Raw genomic sequence first — 25,438 nt, 5'->3', positions numbered from 1 at the left:
ACAACCACAGCTAAAGGTAAAGACTTTCCTGTAAGTTCTATTTTTGTTCCCTTTGACATCATCAGTAATTCTCACTCACCACTAGACTTTGGTCTGAATTTGAACCCAAAGCTACATACATCAGGATGGAGGCTGGGCAGGAGGGGTAGGGGTGGCTGGGAAAATTGGCTGAAAAGTGTGAGACTGCATGCACGTTGGTAAACACAACACGTTGGTCAAAATGATGATTTAGTCACACTGCCTCCAAATTCTAGGTATTTAAATGTTGGAAATCTTGAAGCATCAAAAAAGGTGGTTCTGCAACAAGTATTTTCAACCTCTTTGCCCAGAAGTTTTGTTTTCTCCTCCTTTCGCTTCACAAACTTTGGTGAGGGGAGGGTGCAATTATTGCTCTACTAAGCTGTTTGCAATTTTGAGGTACAAGTAGTTATTACTATAAATCTTCCACTGTTAGCTATTTGGGTTATTTCAAGTAATTGACTAGAAAAGAATTTTAAAAGGAATACTAAAGAAAAACACTAAAAATTTATTTTTAAATGCTTGAAAATGCACATACCATTGCAAAATTACCCCCAGATAGACCAAAACTGACAACACTTCAGCTGGTTTTTATTTATTATTACTTTTACATTTTTTGTTGGGATATAACATACATGGAATGCGCAGATCTTAAGACTGTAACTTGAAGAATTTATATACCTATACCTACCATCCAGATCAGAGAGAAAACTTTTCCAACACAGGATAATTACGTTTTGACAAACATGTCTTTCCCCTCCTCGGGTTTACTGAGATATTATTGGCAAATAACATATGTAGGTTTAAGATGTACAATGTGATGATTTGATACACCTCTATTCCCTCACAGAATATACTATTTTTTGTGTGTGTGATGATAACATTTAAGATCTACTCTCTTACCAGCTTTCAAGTATATAACATTGTTAATTATAGTCACCATGCTATACATTAGAGCCCCAGAGCTTGTTCATCTTACAGCTGGAAATTTGTACCATTCGACCAATATTCTCTCCATTTCCCCCACCTTCTGCCCCTGGTAGCCACCATTCTACTCTCTCCTTCTATGAGTTTGGCTTCTTTAGATCTGAATATAAGTGAGAACATACAGTATTTATCTTTCTCTGTCTGATTTGTTTCACTTAGCATAATATCCTCAAGATCCATCCATATTGTCACAAAAGGCAGGATTTCTTTTTTTATGGCTGAATAATATTCCATTGTGTATATGTATATATATGGAATATATGGAATCTTACATTTCCAGGGGATACATATACATCTTACATTTTCTTTATCCATTCACCCATCCAATGGGCACTTGGATTGTTTCCATGTTGTGGCTATTGCAGATAATGCTACAACGAAAACTGGGGTGCGGATATCTCAAGAGACAAACATGTCATCTGGGCCAAATTTCATGTTGAATAACTTGCTCTTAGTCAAATCTCCAGCCTGCAGTAAGTGCTACAGGCAGAGGCCAGAGGGGCTGGGAGATGGACCTTAATAACCTGGGAGCAGAAGCAATTAGACCCAAGTCCCAGGCAGCAGACGGTCTAATGGGGAGGGCATGGAACCACAGAGAGTCCTGGCTGCTCTGGCTCGGTGTCTGTGTTGTCCTCAAGTTCAAGATATGGAAAACACCTGGTAGCAAGACCATTTTCCTACCTTAGTGGCTGAACACTTTGTATAACCATCCTGACAGATCTGCCTTATGTCTGATTGCACCTTACTCTCAATAAGGCTTAAGGTACATCCCAGAGTTCTCAAACATAGCACTGGTTGAAATCTGGAGTTGTAAAAGTTGAATTCTTCAATGGAAAAACCAAAGCTTAGATTCAGCTCCTAAATTAGAGGACTTTTTCAAAAAGGTAAAAATGTCAAACGAGATTCTTTGTAGCAATGATTACCAATTATTCAGTCACTTAATTACATCCAGACAATAAATGGAGAATGCATAATATTAAGTGATGGGAAGCCACACACACACAAAAATTCTGCTCACATTTATTTCAGCTCAAAAAAACCAGTCCTCAAAAAGTGTCTTGCTTGTCAAGATTTTACTGAATCGTTAAAATCATCAAGTTAAAAATTTCACCTCCTCCAGGAAGCCTTCTTCAGAGGAAGGTACTATTTCATCCCAGAGACTCCATCAGTATTTCATCTCACCTTCTGCTTATGATTGTATATGTGAGGTTTTATCATCCCTGGACTGGATAATAGACACCTTGAGGCTCTAAAGTGTCTGTTCACTTCTGATTTCCTCAATGTGCCTAACGTGTTATCCTGTGACTAGTATGCATCTGATTGACAAACGGATAAACTTGGTCCTGGAATAAGGCTGCAAACAGATTTATGTTCTTGGAATATCATTCACTGGCTTGCATTTGAAGTATGCCCAATATCTTTGGGCTAAATGACTATTTACAAATCAAATACAGCACATTCACATTTGTGAAAGAAGGTGTGTGTGTGTTATCACTGTTAAATGAAAATCTAAGGCTTGAAATCTTCTAAAAAGTACTCTAAGAAAATCAAGCCCTTTTGATTTGTTTAAGACTCCCAAGCAAAAGGCAACAGGCAGAGTGCTAATACTAGACCATCGTGCACATCTGCTGAAGACATTCAATTGTGCAAAATGCAAATGCCAAGAGGGATTAGACGTTATTGCATACTTTACAAAACTGAAAAACAAATGGAATGAGATCACACCTATAGTTTAAAGGATAACAAGGCTTAAATCTCAAAAATGTTTCAAGGATTCGTGTTAGAACTAGATTTCTCCTGAACTCTTGAGACACAGTATATGCCTACCAATGAGCCAATGTGGAGGGCAGGGGATTAGACTGGGTTTCTTGGCTCTTAAGGTAAATAAGTCAAACAGGGTTTGCACTTAGTACTACGAAATATCATCTTTTTTCCCTCACTTTATCTTCTATCTGGGCTCAGAACTTGAAACTCTTACGAGGTTGGAAGAGCCAGATTTGAAGAATTTAAGAAAGTGAAGGCTCTCCTTGACTGAGGAAGAAAGCACTGCAGCCAACTCCTTTTCTGGCTCAACATCCAAATCCTCCCCCTCCCAACTTCCTTATCTGTCACCGTCCTTGAGTCATGAGGCTGAAACCTAAGAGCCAGCATCCAGCCAGTGGTTCTCAGTGGGTACTCTTCTCTCAGGCTGTGAAACCTTGGGGGCACTTTTAGTTGTCACAGTGATGGGGTGGGGGGTTGGTCTCTGGCATCTAATGGCTAGGGACCAGGAATGTTAGATGTCCTGAAATGTCTCAGTCTTGCACAATATAGAAGTTGTCCCACATCCGCAAGATTTTCCAAAGTGCCAAGAGACATTTTCATAGATGAAACCCGTTTATAATTATTCGAGCACAGAACTTAACTCTGTTTCATGTACTTACCAAAGTATTTTTGCATGGTTTTTAACACACTCTGAATTCTTGGGAATGCAACTACTGAATAATTGAGATAAGACTGTACTTCCTCCTGTTTGGGACTTTAGCAAGAGTCACCCACCATTTTGCAGAATCGTGTCACTGAAGCCCGTGCCACTTGCGGTATGTGAGTTATTAACACATCTCTATGGGTCTGCATTAGTAGCCGTCACCCCACATATAGGTGTATCTGACCACTTCGTTATGTCTTCTGGTATAGTCATGTCTGGGCTTTTACATATTATAATGTATACTTTAACCACTTCTCTGAAGTTTCCTTTATTCACAGTAAAGTGTTATGTTGATATTTTCAAAATTATGTGGGCAATTATATTAAATTAATAATGAATTTCATTTGAGGAGAGTAAAGCCTTCACTGAAATACTGGTCATACAAAGGGGACATTGGTATGATGGAGTTAAGAGCCACTGCTGATCCCGACACCAATTCTGTGAGAAGGAATGCCAGACCAGGACACAATATAGTGAAATCACTTTGAAACTGTAAGGGCTTGATTATTATAAGTCAGTCCTGTTAGTTTCATCTTCAAAATGTGTATCTTCCATGTCCCTTCTCCTCTGTTTCCCCGCCACCACCCGCCGATCTCATCAAACCTGATTTCCCAAGACTCCCCACTTCTACAATCATTTATGGGACCTCACTAGGTCCTACTCTCTATGCAGTGTAAAAATGAATACAACATAATATTTGTCATTTCCCTGCTGTGGTTTACTTGTATTTTTCCAAGCTCCCAGAATCTTCTCTTGTTCTTTTCCACCCGTACAAACACTTCAAGATTTTAGTTCAGTTTTCTCTTTCCATGAAATTCCTAAGTTACCCAAACGACATCAATCATATATTCCTGTAAATGATAGTAGTATTGCTGTCCATTACCAGGTAGTTTAGTATTTTATAAATTTTTTTTCCATTTTTATCCCCAGTGCTTTGCTCTTCTGTCCCCAAACAGTTGTAGGGGCCATCTTTTTAAGTTGTTTAGAACCCCAGCAAAGAACTGAGTATATAGTAAGAAAGAAAATAATTCTCCTGGGTTTATATTAATTGTTGGGGTCTCAAACAAAGAACATAGATTAAGGTCTCAAACCAAGTAAATGGCACTGGATGGTTGGTCAACAAGGAGATATTAAAATGTATCCACACTTCTAGGCAGGCTGCCATTCAAAACACAAAAGAATAGTGCCTCAGGAAACACTATCCAGTGGGGTGGATTGAAACAATATATAAATACAAAAATATAAACAACAAAAAGATAAAATGATTGAATACTTTCTAGCCCCATGAAAGCAGGAACCTTTTCTGTCTTGTTCACTACTTAATAGTGCATAGTATATGAAAGTGGTTAAGAATAAATCCTGGGATCTTTCATTGGGGTGGGGCCCCTCCCGAGTCCTCACTTCGCGCTGACCGGAATCCGAGGAGATGGTGAGCCAGGTCATCAAATGCAAGGCTGCAGGTGCCTGGGAGGCTAGAAAGCCTCTCTCCATAGAGGAGATAGAGGTGGCACCCCCAAAGGCTCATGAAGTTCGAATGAAGATTATTGCCACTGCAGTTTGCCACACTGACGCCTATACCCTGAGTGGGGCTGATCCTGAAGGGAGTTTTCCAGTGATCTTGGGACATGAAGGTGCTGGAATTGTGGAAAGTGTTGGTGAAGGAGTTACTAAGCTGAAGGCAGGTGATACTGTCATCCCACTTTACATCCCACAGTGTGGAGAGTGCAAATTCTGTCTAAATCCTAAAACGAACTTTTGCCAGAAGGTAAGAGTCACTCAAGGGAAAGGATTTATGCCAGATGGCACTAGCAGATTTACTTGTAAAGGAAAGACAATTTTACATTACACGGGAACCAGCACATTTTCTGAATACACAGTTGTGGCTGATATCTCTGTTGCTAAAATTGATCCTTTAGCCCCTTTGGATAAAGTCTGCCTTCTGGGTTGTGGCATTTCAACTGGTTATGGTGCTGCTGTGAACACTGCCCAGGTGGAGCCTGGCTCTACTTGTGCCGTCTTTGGCCTGGGAGGAGTTGGATTGGCAGTTATCATGGGCTGTAAGGTGGCTGGTGCATCCCGGATCATTGGTGTGGACATCAATAAAGATAAATTCACAAGGGCTAAGGAGTTCGGGGCCTCTGAGTATACTAACCCCCAGGACTTCAGTAAACCTATCCAGGAAGTGCTCGTTGAGATGACTGATGGGGGAGTGGACTGTTCCTTTGAGTGTATTGGTAACCTGAAAGTCATGAGAGCAGCGCTGGAGGCCTGCCACAAAGGCTGGGGTGTCAGCGTGGTGGTTGGAGTAGCTGCCTCAGGTGAAGAAGTTACCACTCGTCCATTCCTGCTGGTAACAGGCTGCACGTGGAAAGGCACTGCCTTTGGAGGATGGAAGAGTGTAGAACGCGTCCCAAAGTTGGTGTCCGAATATATGTCCAAAAAAATAAAGATTGATGAATTTGTGACTCACAATTTGCCTTTTGACCAAATTAACGAAGCCTTTGAACTGATGCATGCAGGAAAGAGCATCCGAACTGTTGTAAAGCTTTAAATTCAAAAAAGAAAAATTCTTCCATCCTTGTAACTAAGTCTTGTGGTCTGATTGGAGCAGCCAGACAAGCAGGAAGGAGATCTTTCAAGTTCACAGCTTCTTAGACCTTCATTAACTGACTCTGGGGAATAATGTTTTGTGTATAAATTCATAAATGTCTAATCAAGGACAAGGCTAATACTGTCATAGGTCTGTTTTCTGGACTCTTCTTCACATAAATAATTGCTGGCTCATTAAGGAATATTTTTAACATAATAAAAGGAATTTCTGCAAAAAAAAAAAAAGAATAAATCCTGGGCTTCCCTGGTGGCTCAGTGGTTGAGAATCTGCCTGCCAATGCAGGGGACATGGGTTCGAACCCTGGTCTGGGAAGATCTCACATGCCGCGAAGCAACTAAGCCCGTGCACCATAACTACTGAGCCTGCGCTCTAGAGCCTTTGAGCCACAGCTACTGAAGACCGTGCACCTAGAGCCCGTGCTCCGCAACAAGAGAAGCCACCGCAGTGAGAGGCCTGCTCACGGCAATGAAGAGTAGCCCCTGCTCGCCACAACTAGAGAAAACCCTCATGCAGCAACGAAGATACAACACAGCCAAAAATAAATAATAAGTAAAATAAATAAATTTTTTTAAAAAAGAATAAATCTTAAGAGTTCTCATCACATGGAAGACAAAATTTGTTTCTATTTCTCTAATTTTGAATCTGAGATGATGGATGTTCACTAAACTTATTGTGATGATAATTTCATGACGTATATAAGTCAAATCATTATGCTGTACACCTTAAACTTACACAGTGCTGTATGTCAATTATATCTCAATAAAACTGGAGGGAAAAAAATGGTCCATGGTAGATATGAATAAATATGTTGACCAAACTAATGAAGCAATTACAATAGCTAACATTATTAATAATGTTACTACTTATCATCTATCAGGAAGTGTTCTAAACACTATGTGTACATTGTTGCGCTTAATCTTTTCACAATCTTGCAAGGTTGGATTTATTAGTATATTTTTTAAATGTCTTTATTGCACCTTCATTTTTTTTTTACATTTTTAAAACTAATAGACTATTTTTAGAGCACTTTTAGGTTTATAGGAAAATTGAAATTACAAATAGTTCCATACACTTCCTCTCTCGCCACACACAGTTTTCTGTTATTAACATCTTGCACTGATGTGGCACATTTTTTAAAAAATAGATGAACCAATATGATACATCATTATTAACTGAAGTCCATAGTTTACACTAGGGAGTCACTCTTTGTGGTATTCAGTTCTATGAGTTTTGCCAAATGCATAATGTCACATATCCACCATTTCAATAACATACAAAATAGTTTCACTTCCCTAAAAATACTCCTCCCTTAACTTTCATCCCCTCTCAGTCTTCCTGGAAACCAGTATTTCTGGAATGTGGAAACCAAGGAAGAGAGAATAGGTAACTTTCCCCATGCTATAAAGTCACCTGACTACAAAATCGATATTTTCAATCATTCTGCTACATATTACAGCACATTGTATATTCTACTGTAATTTAAATATGTACATTCTGATGATGAACAAAGAGTAAATGCCATGGGGCAGGGGGACGGAGGTGGCTAAGTCCAAGATCAGAAGCCATCTGAAGGAGTCAAGAAGCCCTGCCCTACAGATAGAGACAAGCAAGGCTGGGATCCTGAGCACAGCTGCCACGTCTCCCATCCTGCATCCCCCTGAACTGGGGCGGGAAATCAGCCTATGCATTTTAATGCTGCCAAGTCTTTGCTCATTCGCTGTCTTACATCTGGAACATCTGCCCCACCTACTTCTCAGCCTGGTGAATTCTCACCTAGCCCCACACCACCTCCTCTTTGGGGCAGAAATTCTCTCCCTCCTCAGCACTTGCAGACCTCACTTGCACTCTCTGTCTCCCTAGCTAGAAGGTGGGTACCGTGAGGACAGAGACTAAGGCTGATTTCTTATCACCTCACTACCTGTGACATAGGCGCCCTAAATAAATATTTGCTGAACGAATAAGTCTGAGGAGCAAGAGGCTATAAAAAAGGGCCTCACAGAGCCCTTGGGGTCAGGGACTTTAATAATATGTGCTGGATTGGAGTGAACTGGTACTCAGGACAGAAGAAAGCAGAGATGTCACTTTCTCTCGTCTAAAGGCACCGGGTGGCAGGAAGTGGCTTCTACTATGCTTCACATACCAGTGACCCAGAAGGAGGACATGCACCCTGAGCTGAGCGCCCTGAGAAACACAGTGCAGGTGGACCTGGGCCCAGGGGAGATCAGGCCCTGCTGACTTAGCCCAACACAGCTGGGCTGATATCTGCCCTGGGGGCGTCAGGCTTAAAGCTCCCCATGAATATCAGGTGGAGAGAGAAACAGGACAGGGTAGGGGGAAGCGGCTTCTAAAGGTCTTTGCTTGAGTTTAACTGAAGACAGTCTGGCGCTGTCATCTGGCATTAAATTCAGTCTGTTTCACTGAACATCTAAAAGTGCCAAATATAGAAAGCTGCTTTGTGGTGGGAAAGGCAACTAAGGATTTATTCATGCTCATGAGCTGGCAAAGTTCATTTCCATATTGCTGAGTGCACAAACTGAAAGCGCTTCCCTCCAGTACAGCTGTTTCCACAGCATACGTCTCCTCTGCACCTTTCAAATGCTGGGTTCTCAGTCACTGCCCTTACAGTGGTGTCAGAAATAGAAAACGATTTAAAACTTTAAATTCTTCCTGCAGCTGAAGAGTGTCGTGAACGGAAGTTTTGTGGTTGCCTCTGTCTGCCATGACTGGAAAGTGGGCTGTTCTGATTATTTATTTAGTCTGTTTATCAGGCTTTTAAAAGTCACAAGGCAGTCCCCAGCATTAAATCACATGGAACACGATTTAACATGACTTTAAAGGCATGTGTAATCTTCTAAAGCCTCAGGATCATCAATATCATCTTTTATGACTGTATTAGAAACACATGGAAATGCTTGCCAACAGATTTCCAGTTAATATAACGATAGCTTTAACTGATGTCAGACCAATTCTGGACTTATATTTCAATCACTGACACTTGGAGTTGTTGCTTCTTGTCAATTGTTTCTTCCTCAACTCAGAGTTTTTGAACACCAACAAACCTGACAGAAAGAAAAATGAAAAGAATAGAGTGGGGGTGGGGTGGATATGCAATCTAACGCAGTGCTTCTCAACTGTAACGTACCAATCACTGAAGATTTTGTCAAAACACAGAGTTCAGGTTCGTAGGGCTGGGGCGAGGCCTGGGCTTCTGCACCTGCACAGGTGAGGCTGCTGCTTTTGCTGGACCACAGAACCACTCCAAGCAGCCACACTCTAGGAGACCAGCCTGCCTTGAAGAACTGGGATTTGACTCAGTAGGCTCTGAGGGTAAAACCAGGGCCAGTGGGTGAGAATTATAAGGCCCTGGACTCTACCTCTGCATAAAGGATGATTGTCTGATAACAGTCAGTGCTATGAAAAATAACAGAAACGACAAGGGCTATGAACGAGTATGTTCCCTAGTCACTGGGGAACTCTGTGAGAGGCTGGCATAGGTGCTGCAGAGGGATTCCTAGATTAGGAAGGAGGTCAGGATAAATGAGCTTGAGCTCCCTTCTAAATCTTATATCGTAACCTCATGTCTATTAACTGGGTATAAAGTCTCAGTTATGCGAGGTAAGTTCTAGAGATTTGCTTACGACATTGTGCCAGCAGTTAACAATACTATTGTATTGTGCACTTAAAAATTTGTTAAGATAGATCTCATGTTAAGTGTTATCATAATAAAAATAAATAAAATGAAATAAAAGAAAATAAAATATTGGCTGATAAAGTCTCCCCAAAAACAAATTAAAAATGAGTAGTATTGGGCTTCCCTGGTGGCGCAGTGGTTGAGAGTCCACCTGCCGATGCAGGGCACATGGGTTCGTGCCCACGTCTGGGAGGATTCCATATGCCGCGGAGCGGCTGGGCCCGTGAGCCATGGCCGCTGAGCCTGCGCGTCCGGAGCCTGTGCTCCGCAACGGGAGAGGCCACGACAGTGAGAGGCCCACATACCGCTAAAAAAAATAAAAATAAAAAATAAATAAAAAATAAACATTCTTATCCTTGATCCAAATCATCAGTGACTTTCTTTCACCTCTCTATAAGAATAACTGGTTCTCATCATGAGAACCTAGCAACAGATTAAGATCCCGGAGAGCCTCATGAATCAAAAAAGGAATGGCTTTTGTGTTATGTAGGTTATATTCTAGTTATAACTGAGCTTCTATTTAACAGGGTAGTCTCTAACTCAAAGGTCTAAGGCTTAGCACCATATAGGTACTGGAGATGCGAAGATGTGAAACCAAATGCTGGCCTTCAAACAGTTAACGTACATTAAAAATAGAGACACCACACGGTTGAAAGCTTGTAAATGCCGGATGCGAGTCTCACATAAACCTGCTACAGACTCCTGTTCCAGGGCAGGCACAATCTCACATAGGGCTGGATCCACCTTAGTGAAATGACTTGAACTGGGATATGAAGAAAAACTGACACAGTGTGAGAAAGCAGGGCTTCTGAGGCTACCCTGACAAATTACCACAGCGCTGGTGACTTAAAGCAACAGAAATTTATCCTCTAACAGTTCTGGAAGTCAGAAGTCCAAAATTAAGGCGTTAGCAGAGCTATGCTCCCTCCAGAGGCTCTAAGGGAGAATGTGTTTGTCTTAACTTGGGCTGCTGTAACAAATACCACAGACTGGGAGGGTAGTCCAAGATAAAGGTGCTGGTAGATTCGGTTCCTGGTGAGAACCCGCTCCCTGACCTGTAAACAGCTGCCTTCCCGCTGTCTGCTCTTCCTCCACGCCTAAGAGCAAGAAGCTCTGTCGTCTGTCCTCTTCTCATAAGGGCATTCATCCCAGGATGAAGGCATCACCCTCATGACCTCATCTGAACCTAACTACCCCCCAGAGGCCCCACCTCTAAATGTCATCATATTGGAGGTCAGGGCTTCAACATATGAACTGGGGTGGGGCGGGCACAGACACAAACATTCGGTCTATAATAGTGTTCCTTGCCCCTTCCGGTTTCTGGTGGCCTTGGCGTTCCTTGGCTCGTATTCCCATCACCCAGATCTCTGCCTCCGTCTTCACACACATCACCTTCTCCTCCGCGTCTGTCTTCTCTGTGTGTTTCTTATAAGGACACCGGTCACTGAACTTGGGGCTGACCCGGCTAATCCAGGACGTTCTCCTCATCTCAAGATTCTTAAATTTATTACATCTTTTACCAAATAAGGTAACCTTCACAGGTTCCAAGGACTAGGATGTAGATATATCTTTGGGGGTGGGGGGACCATTCAGCCTACTACACAGGGCAAGAGGGACCACTAGGCCAGAGACTGCCAGGAAATCGACTCACCTGGAGTGAGAATAGAGAGGAGGAGATTTTGGTTGTGGTGGGATCTTGTGTAGAGGTGCAGAGGGAGACACAGCTGGACTCGATGGTAGGGCCAGGGTGTAGAGGACCTTAGAGAGATGTCAGATTATTCCAGGGAAGTCTCCTGTTTTGCCTAGGTCCTACTTACACGGTCACTTCTCGGCCTTTAGTATCAATATTTTAATAGCATCACATCACTTAAGTAGACTCAGACTTTCCCCTCCCTGGGAAAGAACTGTTGAGCCCCTTTGGTTCACATTTGCATCTATAGCTCCTAGAAAAACATCTAGTAACTGCAAAGCTAGTAAGCTGTGCTCTCAACAAAAGCATCTGAATCGGTTCTGCCTTGCTGTATCCTGCACTATGGCCAATGCCAACCGTGAATAAATACGCTGATTCTCTTAAGGTATCCATGTAGTTTCTATCAAACTAGTGTTTCTAAAACCCACCAAAATATATTTGCTATGTGTGTTATTCTGGAATTGCAGAACAGTTTGGATGGATCAGTGACTTCCAGAAGTGTTTTAAGAGTTTGGTTTCTTGTGCCCTTCAGAGTGTGGAAGGCAGCTGTCATTTGTAGACATGCAAAGCGACAAGCAAACCCTGACAATTCAAATACATCATTTTAGCTGAAGTTTTCATTTCTTCCTGTATCAAATGTTTGTTTTTCTCTTTACAAGACTTACTCAGAGTAGAAATATATTGAGAATTGAGTGCTGGGTCTTTGCCCTTCCTACTTTCAGTGCATAATGTCACAACCATAGGTGTGACCAAAAGGTAGGCAGTAAGGAGAAATAAAAGGCTCAGGAAGGGGGGGGATCTGAAAAACTAAGACGGAACTATATAGTTAATTATTTTTCTCTGTTGGAGCCACGAGAAAAATAACAGCTCTGGACAAACAGACCTGGGGGATCCTTATGGCTGCTTCCCTCATCTGTGTTCCTCTTGCCCCTGCATTCACAGAGTGTTGGCTTCTGGAGGTGTGTTTAAACAACAATCATTTGTACATAGGGCACGTGGAACTTGAATTAACTTCTAAAGAAGCTTTCTAGCATCTAAAGAAACCTAGTGTTCTTCAAATAGATGGCTGCCTGACCCTCTACCACTTCTTAGCTGTGTTGACTCTAAACCAGCAGTTAACTGGGCCCTGTTTTCTTTCTAAAGTGTAGGAAAAATACAGACCTCGTTGGATTGTTTTGAGACTCCAAAGGAGAGTAGGAGAGGATCTTATGAGCTGCAAAGGTGCTATCAGATGCTTGTTAACTTCTAGAGTCCCTTGCTGACTCTTTTCAGAGCAGCCTAGACAGAAGCCAAGCCGTCTGCCTCTGCATAGGATGAAACAGGGAAGCAGTCACCATGTGGTACTGCTTGAGGGCTCCTGGGACTCCTGCTTCTCGAAGGTGAATGGCTTATGTGTCAAACACTTACATAACACTACTATGTGTCAAACACTTACATAACACTACATGCTGGCTCTCTTCTAACTGAAGCAACTGTCACAACCTTACGTGACACAAGGCACAGGGGGATTAAGGACCTTGCTCAAGGTCAAACAGCTTATAAACAGCCCAAGATTTAAACTCAGGCTATCTGGCTCTCAAGCAACTTCTGTGACCATCATAGAACAATGTGACACAGCCATGCCATTCCCAAGCCACTCTTCCTTGACGGGTCTTTATCGTGGTGTTTATTCAGCCCATACTTACAAAAGGCAGCTGGTAAATCTCAGTGTCTAAAGACACAATGAATTAAAAGAAATAAAGGGAACTACATATTTTCAATACCCAGAGAGCTGAAATTATAAACACCTGAACATTATAGCTTTAATTCACTCTTTCTGGCAAATTCTCTCCCATTCAGCTCCTGTGTCTTATGGGTTCTGGCAGCAAGCCCAGCCACCCTGGGCTCCCTGGAGTACAGCATAATCTAAGAGTCTGCATAAATAAATTCTCATCAGGTGACCCTGGGAGAGCTCAAAGGCCACCTCAGCTTGCCCCAGGGACAAGAGGGTGACAAGAATAAATTGCATAATTGTATGGAGACCTCTCCATTTCAGATCCCCTGCAGTAATGAGAGAAGCACTTGTTAATTATTTTGGAAGGATTCAGTTCCAGATTTCTGACTTACACAGCAAATTAAAAAAAAGAACGGAAGCCATGCTCTCTTTACAATCCACAGTCTTCCCAATCAAAGTTGATTTCTTATTTGTAGTGATGTGTTCAGCTGTCCTATCCTTAGTAGCTTCACATCTCCCGTGTTCAGCTGTCCTATCCTCTTAGTAGCTTCACATCTCCCTGCTCATGGTCTCTTACTAATAGGTTCTCAATGGATATTGGTTGAAGAAATAAAAATTAGGGCATATAGAACTCTTTCAAAAAAGGCAAAACCTATTCATTCATCTCTAGCACAGTCTGGCTTCTGAAATGCGTTACTTTGAAGTCCTAGGAAGGAAATGTAAGGGGCAGTGGGAAAAAGACAAGAGGAAATTACTCATATTTTACAGGTATTGAAATAGCAATTCTCTCTCCCACTTAGACATCCCTTAACCTACTTAATATATGTATAGAGCTTTGTGAATTGCAGTCTTTCTACCTAGCAACCACATGCTTATTCATTCATTCATTTAATCCACACTTACCGAATGTCTACCATGTGCAGCCCAGGTACTCTGTATTTATTATTTCATTTAGTTTGCAAAAGGAAGCAAAATTATCTACATTTCACAGCTGAAGAACCAAGCCTAAGAGGTTTTCTACAACATGGCAAGGTCGTCCAGTTAGCAAAAAGCAGAGCCAGTGTGAATACAGGTCAGTTAAAACGAAGACAGTCATTACTTCTGTTCCATACTGTCCAACAGAGCAGTCTGTCTGGAGACCCCAGGTTTAGAAAGTATTTAGGGATTTCATCATTTTCCAGGAAAAACTCAAATGGAGAGGTCTCTGTTCATTTTTTGAAATCCTCATATGTCTGTCTCCGGAGTGAGGGAGCTGGGGAATTTGTGGCTTTTTGCTCTCATTCTCCACATGTACCTGCCCATGCATTTCAACCTGCCCTCGATAGAGGGATATTTGCTGCTGGTGTGCAGCAAACTCAGCCCAGTAATTTGCATCTGCCACGTGCAAAGCCCCGTGCCAGTGCCATGAGAGCTCAAAAGATGTGTAAATAGGACCCAGGACTCAAAGAACCACACACTCTTTCAAACCAATGAATTAATCAAAAGAGAGGAGAGAACAGGGCTGTGTTAGGCATGGCATTAGCCAAACTGAAGGTTCCCAAACAGAACATTTGTGAAGGCCTCTCTCAATTCCTGTCTGGTGCCTGGCAGAACTGGGGTACCCTCTTCCTCTGTTCTTATTTTCTCATGAACGGACTTAAACCAGACTTTCATGCCCACCACTCCAAGGAAACCACTCAGCAATGTCACCAGTGACCTCCACAACCAACGGTCATTCTCAGCTTCACTTTACTTGACCTATCAAGCAGCCACTTAAAACTAAAGTATTGCAATTCACATAGACTGCATGTATGTTGGAAATGATCTACAGAGAGCATATATTATTTTTTATAAAAATTATTTTTAAAGGGCTAAAGCAATAGATGAAGATTCTTTTCAAGAAAATCGCAAAATTCAAAAGGGCAGAACAGTTTCATATGATTTAATCTAGCTAAAGGGGATAGCTGAGCCAAAGCCTGGGATGGGGAAGAAAAGTGAAGCAAAGACTGACTTAGAACACTACATGGAATGGGGTGTGATGAAGACAGTCAGAAGGGACCAACAACCTATTCTCTGTGTAAGCTGGGTTCCTTTAGTTGGAGATTTCCTGCAAGGAGAATAGATTCCTATCCAGTAAAGGTGCTATATCTAAAGGATGGTCTATTTCAAAGAGATCTACTTCTTGTGCAGTGTATCAGTGTTCTTGAAACAAGGACATCTCACTTCTGGCTCCAGAATTTGCCAAAGTAAAGGGAGCTCATCAGTAATTGTTTCTTAAATTTACAGAGGACCTTTCTCCAATGAGCTTCAATGGCTTTTAGCCAGTGAAAATACTAAATTTCCTCTCATGACGTCCCTGCAAAGGAAGTAGAAAATGGAGAACTGAGGTGAACTTCACTTGCCAGAAGTTCCTCCCACAGCAGAATATAAAGACTGTAGCAGCTTTCTCTTTATTTCAGCCCTCTAATAGCACTAAGGGGTGACAAATGTGGCACCCATGCTGCCACTCACCCTGTGTATGCCCATGAGCTGTTACTGAAAACACGGCACTCTTTCCCACTGAACCCAGACTCAACTGCAGAATCCTTCTCAACACAATGCTCTAAGCAGCTACTACCAATAGATAAGTGAATGCATGGGGAAAGGACATACAAGGACACTCATGCAAGGACAAAACCCAGCAGAACAGAATGGGATAAGAATTTAACGCCTGGGACTTCCCTGGTGGTGCAGTGGATAAGACTCCGCACCCCCAATGCAGGGGGTCTGGGTTCAATCCCTGGTCAGGGAACTAGATCCCACATGCATTCTGCAACTAAGTGTTTGTGTGTCACAACTAAGGAGCCCAAGTGCCGCAACTAAGGAGCCAGTGAGCCGCAGCTAAGGAGCCCACATGCCACAACTAAGGAGATGCAAGCCGCAACTAAGATCTCACACAACAAAATAAACAAACAAACAAATAAACGAATTTAACACTTTTTCCACTTGCTTTAGGTACAGGTTATGTCCTATGTTCAAGATATCAAATGTAGCTCATATATTAAACATTCTTCCCTAAAAGTACTTTGTTAATATGTATAAAGTAAGATACATTTTAAAGTATACATTCATATATACATTGTATAGTTTTGTGGACCTTTGTACAACACTAACAAGGTATGGGTTGGTACACGTATGATGCCTGCCAAAGTTTCTGAGGGCAAAAATACACCTACTCACTACGAAAATTTAGGTTTTCCACATATAGGAATGAAATTCAAATTAATGTTAACTATAATAATAAAAATAAATGTTAATATTAACTCAGCACCTACTATGAGTCTGACCCTACATTAAATGCTTTAATTCTAATCCTCACAATAATCGTATGAGAAAAGAACTATTATTATTCCAATTTTATTGATGAGAAAACTGAGGCTTAGAGAGTTTAAGGTTACAGAATTATTGAGTGGAAGCAAGGTTGGAGAGTTCAAGCTCTAATCACTAGGCATACCTTCCTCCTAAAATTATCTCGATAAAATTATATTTAAAGGCTGTTTCCACATTGACAAAATGAGGCATAGCATATTTAAAATTTCAAAAGCCCTAGTATTTAAGTTAAAAGATGACAGCACCCTTCTTGGGTTTTCAAGGCTGTAAGGTGTAAACTTTGTCTTAGGTTCAATTTGTAGAAATGAAAAACACAGATCACACGTAACACCCAGGTCTCATCATTTTGTCCATTAAGGAAGCAAGCTCTTCTAACACAGATATTTGGAAAGGGGAGTATCCACACACAAATGAGGGCTGCTAGAGATTTACATGAGGAGGCTCTGGGATAGGAAAAACAAGTTCAAGTTCAGTTCAAGAAACAAGGACAAGGGCAAATCAGTGCGAGGAAGTGAAAGAAAGCCAGTGTGGCTAGAGTACAGAGAACCAATGTCACCTGGCAATGGTGGGTGAGAATTTCAACGAAAATGACTCCAGAAGACCAAGTCTTTCAGCCAAGGTTGTACCCTAAGTTTATGCATTTAGTGCCCCTTCCCTGTCACCTCACAAGCTCCAAACAGCAAAAATATATAAAAATATAAACATGTAGGGTTTTTTTTTTGATATGTCTGTGTGATTTGGAAAAAAACAAAACAAAACAAGATTCAATCTCATGGATAAGACACAAAATAGAAATGCAAAGGATACTGCAGACAGAGGCATCCAGGAGTCCTACTTCAGTGGGCTAATGAAGCTACAAATATCCCCAGGAAAAGGCTGGGATCTGAGCTAGCTTATTGCTGGAAATCAGAGAATGTGGAGGGGGAAGCCCCACACCATGATGAAAGGAGGCTTTAAAAATCTGCCTATCCAGATTGATGGTGGGATGCAGACAGTCTCACAACCAGGACCTGGCCATGCTGCACGCTGGCCTGGTGGTGGCTCTTATATACTCCTGGTTGATGTGGAACAGAGGCCCCAGCTGCAAATATCAGACTTGGCTCTGGGCTGGGGTCATCAGAGGTAGGAAGTAGGTCATAGAAAATCACAGGTGAGTGCACAGAAAGGACACAGGGAAAGCAGGCTCAAGATGGCACCCTAAACTATAATTCCAAAGTCTGTGAGAAAAACTAGCATTAAGGAAGATGGTCAATAAACTTAACATCAGACTTATCTCCTCCAGATGGAATGAACCTAAAAATGACTTTAATCTGGAGCTTTAAAAACAAGTAGGTTTTTGCACAGATTATCTTCATTGGTTATATTTGAACATTCCTCAAATTAAATAAATCATATAAATCTTGAAGTTTTAAATGGTGAACTTGTACCTTCCAGCAAAGTGACTGGAAACACAGCATGGTCGCTACATTTAGCATCCAAGAGACCCCTGGATATGGCTGTGTTCCCTAAGAGCCATGAAGTAAGAACTTCCAAGGTCCCTGTACCTCTGTGGCACGTTCAGAAACTAAAAGACAGTCTTGGGACAGTGTGTGATGTGGGATGGACCTGGATTGCCGAGGTAGACAACACAGAGGGAAAAGCTGAGCCAGTCCTGCGACCGAACACCTTTCTTTGACAGAAGGATGGGAAAGTGGATTGAATAAGAAAATGGTTCCTGAAAATTAAACCTGGCTTTATAACTAGACTCAGGCTAAAGCTGGAATGAACTTATTAAAGGCTCCATCTTCTCTGGCACAGAGGGAAAATAAGTGTTTATGTGTATAAAGCAACATTACAGGCAAATTAAAGTGAGAGATCCTAAATATAAAAGATGACCAATTGACGAATGAACGGCTGAGTGACCAACCCATTCTAAGTCAGAAAAAAGGTGAGGCCTCAAGCACATTCCTCTTACTCTTTATGATGTAACCTCAAAAATAAAAGCTCTGTGAAAACCAACTCAATCAATTTCAAATAACACATCAAAAAAAAGTTTCTATGGTATTCAGTCCTAGAATTTCATTCATTGCACTGCTCCAGTTGCTATGGTGTTATAAGCACTGGCTGTTTGAATGAATCATGTGTTCTCCCTTTATCCAAGGAGGACATGGCAACAGGTGCTACTAAGTGCAAAAGACTGGGGGAAGATCACATACTCGGCTCTAATCCCAACCAGATTTTTGGCTTAGGGAGAGAAACACCCCCGTGGAAAGCTGCCAAAGTGGGTGAGATTAGCTACCCTCATGAAACTAGAACTCCCACGGAGCCATGATACGTTAGCCAAGGAGTAACCTTAGTCATTTTTTTTTTAATCCCAGAAGGAAGTGATAACAGTGATGAAAAAATTGTTCTTCCCAACCCCTCAGGGGAGACCTTGGAGAGGTCCCCAAACGCCCCTATGGCAAAATCTAATTGGTCTAGAATGATAGATTCTAATGCCATGAAGCAGTGTTGAGAGGTGGCAAGCTCCCTGTCCTAGGCAACGTTGGAAGCGGAAGACCCGTGGTGATGCGTCATATGTGGACTTGCCTGAGGTGGGAGGCTGCTTGACTGTTGCTTCCAATCTGGAACCAAGGACTCAGAGCCAATTTAGGCCAGTGCGCCCCATGGAGTAAAGGCAAGGCCAACCCAGCCAGCAGACACTGAAAAGGCTCCGAGACCACTTCGGTTGTAAACCCACAGCTTTTGGGCAGCCCACTCTCTTTTGACTTAACTGAAGGTTAAAGAATTATAATAACTAATGTGCATTTACTGCCATGGATCTAAAACCAGCAAATTCTGCTAACAGAGATTTTTTTAGAAAGGAAATCAAGGAGCAACATATAATTAGCTGAGAGTTATTTAGGAGTTAATTATTCAGTCCTTTGTTTCACTTCCTTCTTCTTCCTACATGATTCCTTTTTTTGTTTTTTTTTATTTTTTTATTTTTTTTTCTACATGATTCCTTTTGACCACTTCTCTGTTGACTTGCTTCCCTTGCCCGTTAGAGAAGTAAAGCAGGTGAGACCCAAAGTTATAACGGGGCATTCTGTGGTTGGAAGCTGTCATAAAAGGTTTGGTAAAGTGAAGGAAGAAGAGGGCGTGAGGATATTATAATCACTGAAAAAGTGATTGTTAGCTTTTTTGTTTTGGTTAGTAGGGTATAAAGGAAAGTGTGGGCTCTGGACTCAAACAGAATGAGCTTTGGTTTTTTGTTTCTGCCACTTAATAGACTAGCTATGTGTCCTTGGGCAGATAACTCAGTTGGTCTGACTCAGCTTCCTCACAGAGAAAACAGGAATATCAATATCTGTGTTGGAGGACGGTTGCAGCGATTGAGTAAAATAATCCAAAGAGACAAATATATTTCTTCCCATCCAGTAGGCTCTCGAGCTGCATTATTAAAATTATCTAAAATTTACTCATCTTAGATAATTAAGATATGACTAAAAGCAAATGCTCTTAAACTGAGAAGTAGGAGTTCCCAAGTAAATGTACAGATTTTAATCTGCAAACTTCTTGATTTAAATTTGCATCTTAATATTTGCATTAAACTTTACCTGTCGACTTCCCTGCTTGGAAGAGCAACTACTTGTGCTCCTTGAAGGTGAGGCCAATTTGGGGGACACCCCAAGGCTCTTCTCATCACTCATCATGAACGGCAGGTCCTTGGCCTTGATGGAGTCAAAATGCCATAGAAGACAGTGGAGCACAGAGATGGCAGTCCGACACGAGCAGGTGGCTCAGCTTTTATCCGATATGTTTTAAAAGCATTTTGGATGACCCAGAGGAAATCCCTGAAACAAAAAGAAAAGAATTAGAGAGAAGGTACAAGGCATCAGACATCATCTATAATTAGCACTGATTGCCCACAAGTGGTTTATCTACGCTACAGATTACAGAGCCACGATGGTTACTCACATCAGGGGCTGTGAAGGAAAAGACGCATTGTACCTATCTCTTATTGGAAATTATGTATAGGCGGTTTTTCGTGTAACTTTGCAATATAATAGGCTTAAGAACGTGAGTAAGAAAATTTGAGTCCAGACACATACAAAATCTGTACTATAAAAACCATCCCAAACCACGAGATACCACTTCATACCAACCCTGATAGATACAATCAAAAAACTGAAAAATAACAAGTGTTGGAAGAAACTGCAACCTTTAGGCATTGCTGCTAGGAATGCAAAATGGCGTAGCCGTAGTTGAAAACAGTTTGGCAGTTTTTAAAAAGTTAAACATAGAATTATCGTATGATTCAGCAACTCCACTCCAAGGTATATACCCGAAAGAACTGAAAACAAGTATTCTAACAAAAACTTGTACAAGAATGTTCACCACAATGCTATTTATTCACAACAGTCAAAGGTAGAAACAACCCAAATATCCATCCACTGATGCATGGATAAACTACATATGGTATATATGCTATGGTCTGGATGTTTACACCTCCCCCCAACCGCCACCTCCACCCAGCTTCATATGTTGAAATCCTAATGCCCAATGAGATAGTATTAGGAGGTGGGGCCTTTGGGAGGTGTTAGGTCCTGAGGGCAGAGCCCTCATGAATGGCATTACTGCCCTTATGAAAGAGACCCCAGAGCTTCCTGGCCCCTCCCATCATGAGAGGGTACTGTGATAAGCCTGCCACCCGAAGAGGGCCCTCTGACCATGCTGGCATACTCATCTTGGACTTCTAGCCTCCAGCACTGTGAGGAATAAATTTCTGTTGCTTATAAGCCACCCAGACTGTGATATTTTGTTATAGCAGCCCAAACAGACTAAAACAGCATATTCACACAGTGGACTATTATTCACTTCTGTTATACATGCTATAACATAAATGAACCTTGAAAACATTATGCTAAATGAAAGAAGCCAGACACACAAAAAAACACATAATGTATGTTTCTATTTATATGAAATATCTAGAGTGGGCAAATCCATTAGAGACAGAAGGCCAATTAGTGGTTGCCAGGGGCTGGGGGATTTGAGGAATGGAGTCTAGCTATGGGGTTTCCTTTAATGGTGATTAAAATGTTCTGGAACTAGATAATGGTGATGGTTGTACAGCACTGTGAAAGTGCTAAATGTCACTGAATTGTACACTTGAAAGTGGTTAAAAAGTTAATTTTATGTTATGCATTTTACTAATTAATTAAAAAAAAATCCTTTTCTGGTTTCTTGGGGGATAGAGGTGGGTAATTTGTTCTACCAAAGGTTTCTGGAGACATCTTATAAAAAAAAAAACTGTAACATGATGTGACAAAAACTATGGGGGAAAGCAGAATTTTCCATACCATCTATTAGCATATTAGTAATTAAATCAATGATCATTTGTTGAGTCCATACTACTTACTGCCAAGCACTATATATTTCCCACACACAGTGTCTCATTTAATCAAAGTCTGATGGGATGGGTATTATCTGCATTTCACAGAGGAAGAAGCCAAGTTTCTGAGAAGTTAAGTCAGTTGCCTAGTCATGAAGCTGGCGAGAGACTGAATCCAGGCTAGGTCCCAGGCCTTTAAGCTTGGTGCTGGAAATGAGCATGCCTTGATGGCCAGGTCTGGTGATAACAGCTACTGCCCCATCTTTGGGACCTAAGAGAACTCAGGAGCTGAACTAGGAAGACTCAGGAGGGAGCACGTCATAAGCCAGCTTTGAAGAGGCAATGCCACATTCTCTCTACAGCAGAGTGTGGACCTCCAAGATGGCGAGGATCTCTGGTGGCGAAGGGGATTGACCAGGGCATTGGCAGAGACCCCTTTATGAAACTGAGTCTCTCTGCTGACTTTATGATTAACCTCTCTATCCAAAACTTTATTCCCTTTCTTGTTTTGCAGCTGTGCCTCCTCAGCAGTGAGGAGCATCAAAGTGACAAGGCAAGAGCCTGTGGAGCCTTCTCAGGACAGACCCCACTCCCCATGTCCTCTGCCTGCCTCTTGTTTATACCGAAAAGCTTAGTCTCCCAGGCCTCCCCTGAGTATCAAAAGGCTGGCTCAAGAGTTAGTGATTAGGAAATGTGAAGATGTAGAAACAAAGAATAGCTGCTGTGACAGGAAACTGGTAACAATTTAGACCATAAATCAGCAGTCGCTGAACTCCCAGCTCCTTGAAGATATAAAGGCCTGACACACATTCCTGAGTTGTTTCTACAGGAAGCAGACCCTCACCAGATGAAAACTGCTGACCTCAAGCACGGAGACCCCAGGCCAGTTGAAACTGGAAGATGGACGATGCTCAAAACTTCACCTTGATGCCAACCAATCCGAGGATTCTGCACGAGCTGGTCATGCACGCTGCAGCCCCGTCACTCACACTGTCTTTAAGACCTTTGTCTCCTAACTGGCGACTTGGAGATGGTCTTAAGACATTAGTCCACTGCCTTCCCAGATTGCCAGCCTCCTGAATAAAGCAACTTTTCCTTTTCCACCAACACTTATCTCTTGAGTACTGGCCTTTCGAGCAGCGAGCAGCCGAACTTGGTACCTGCCTCATCTGGTTACATTTACAAGTAGTTGGCTGGGCTGCCACCCCTGTAGCTCTTTAGGGGTGAACCACTTCCTTTACCCACAGCCCTGAGTTAAGGGTGACTAACACGTTTAGGTTTTGCCTTCAGACTTTTATTTGACACACTAAGTAAATGCTACAACTTTCCCAAGCATGTTAACAACAATAAAAAAAAAAGTTTTATATCTAATTCATTTGGTTCTCAGTGTTCACATAGTCTAATTTTAAAAGAAGGATGTTATACAGCTGTCCAGGAACCAGCTAGTTAAATATTATATCAAATTTTTGGTTAATTATTAAGTACTCAAGTCTCCTATGCCTTTCACTAACACTTCTTAAATAATGAGCATGCTAAGGCCATAAACTAAAACCAAGACAATGCAGAGAAATAACAAAATCTCAGAAAATAAAATTAAGGTACCTGTAGGCATAGAACTCAATTCCCATGTTGCTTTCTATAGAACCACCCCCCCCCCGCCACACTCACACACAAATCTCTGTATTCAGAGTACTGAATCCAACAATAAATAAGACTAAAAGCAAACCAACACCAGCATCTTCGTAAAGTTAGCTTTACTTATGAGGCATGACTAATTGTACCTGAAATTAGAAGCAAATGCATTCTAGTTAAAAACTGCCAAGAGAGGCTGTTAAGCTATATTCATAGTTTGTTTAATAGCAGTGTTGGCGGTTGCTGTTTAAGAAAGAGAAAAAAAAGAAACACCTGATGGAAACCCCAAATGATGAAATGTCTGTGGGGACAGTCATTGCTATGACAATCGGTTCCACAGTGAATGAGGAATACCAACAAAGGGACTCTGCTTGTGTGTGGAAGGTTTTTGTTTTGTTTTGTTTCAAGGCTGAGATTCTGATAATGAGAGCATGGGGTTGAGAGGTGGTGTATGACATGTGCAGAAGGGATAAAAAAAAGAGCATTGGGGCCATAAAGTAAGAGTCACGGGAATTCTGAAACTGTGTCAGAACAGAAACACCATAATCCTCTCCTAGAGGCAGTTGATTAAAAGAATGATCGTCATCTTTTAACTCTGCCAAATTTCACTTCACAGGCAACGGACAGGAAGGCCAGGGCTGTGAATAGGCTAAATCCCATACTCATTTAAATTGGTACTTTGAGTTAAGGCCTCTGAAGGTACCACCTGCTGTGACTTCTGGGAAAAGAAAGGGTGAGAATCTACAGCCCTTCCCACGTCCATCACCAGATGAGTTTAAGATTATGCCTAGGGAAATATATCTCTTTCATCCCCCAGAACCTTCCTGCCTAGCTTCATCAGAAATTCAGTCAAAATTACCAGAGGCAGCTTAAAGGGCAAAAGAATTCAAATTCTAGGGAAAGGATATGCTTAAAACAGGGCGGCAGCAGTAGCCCAAGACTAAGGTACTGGAGAAGTAAGGCAGTCACGTGGAATGAGGCATCTATTGTGTCCAACCTAGGGGACCCTGCAGGCTGGCCTGGGGGCATCACCACAGTAAAGACCTTGACGGGAGTCCTCAGAGGACCCTGACAAAGGGGAGTCACATGGAAGTCTGGTGTCGTCTACTCCAATTAGCTGACTAAGTAAAATGGCAAAGAGAAAGCCCTGCAGGGAGACAGACTCTAGCCAGGGGCCAGGCCATGGATCCAGGGGTGTAGTAGATCATAAAGCAGGTACACATGAAAGACCCTTGGTGCTTTCACCCCTCCCAGTGACCCTTCCATGCACAACCTCTAACTCGAGAGGATTACTGCTTTGAACAAAATACAACAATTTCCCTGCTCACAGACTGAACAACCTAAGGTCAATAATTTATTTCCTCCTTTATTTTTCACTGAGGCATAACTTACATACAGGAAAGTGAACAACTCCTTTTTTTTTTTTTTGGTAACATCTTTATTGGAGTTTAATTGCTTTACAATGGTGTGTTAGTTTCTGCTTTATAACAAAGTGAGTCAGTTATACATATACATATGTTCCCATATCTCTTCCCTCTTGGATCTCCCTCCCTCCCACCCTTCCTATCCCACCCCTCTAGTTGGTCACAAAGCACAGAGCTGATATCCCTGTGCTATGCGGCTGCTTCCCACGAGCTTTCTATTTTACATTTGGCAGTGTATATATGTCCATGCCACTCTCTAACTTTGTCCCAGATGACCCCTCCCCCTCCCCACATCCTCAGGTCCATTCTCTAGTAGGGCTGTGTCTTTATTCCCATCTTGGCCCTAGGTTCTTCACAACTTTTTTTTTTTTAAGTTCCATATATATGTGTTAGCAGACGGTATTTGTTTTTCTCTTTCTGACTTACTTCACTCTGTATGACAGACTCTAGGTCCTTCCACCTCACGACAAATAACTCAGTTTCGTTTCTTTATATGGCTGAGT

At 41.8% G+C, this 25,438-nt stretch overlaps 2 protein-coding genes across 5 annotated transcripts in view; one reads left to right on the top strand and one right to left on the bottom strand.

Annotated features, from left to right (window-relative positions):
- Positions 1–25,438, bottom strand: part of OSBPL3 (oxysterol binding protein like 3) — a 206,047-nt gene that overhangs the window by 70,695 nt on the left and 109,914 nt on the right. For all 4 annotated transcript variants that reach the window (XM_060304519.1, XM_060304517.1, XM_030857364.2 and 1 more), the window contains one exon: positions 20,105–20,341. In XM_060304519.1, the coding sequence (XP_060160502.1) occupies positions 20,105–20,200 (96 nt within the window). In that variant the 5' untranslated portion in view covers positions 20,201–20,341. The remainder of the gene's footprint in view (positions 1–20,104; positions 20,342–25,438) is intronic.
- LOC115853739 (alcohol dehydrogenase class-3-like) lies at positions 4,869–6,218 on the top strand. The gene has a single exon (XM_030857369.2). It carries the CDS (start codon positions 4,899–4,901, stop codon positions 6,021–6,023), a length of 1,125 nt encoding a protein of 374 aa, XP_030713229.1. The 5' UTR covers positions 4,869–4,898; the 3' UTR covers positions 6,024–6,218.

This window comes from Globicephala melas, chromosome 9, assembly GCF_963455315.2.
Source record: "Globicephala melas chromosome 9, mGloMel1.2, whole genome shotgun sequence".
NCBI lineage: Eukaryota > Metazoa > Chordata > Mammalia > Artiodactyla > Delphinidae > Globicephala > Globicephala melas.
Note: the sequence above shows the minus strand (reverse complement) of the source record. Positions and strands in the feature narration are given on the sequence as shown.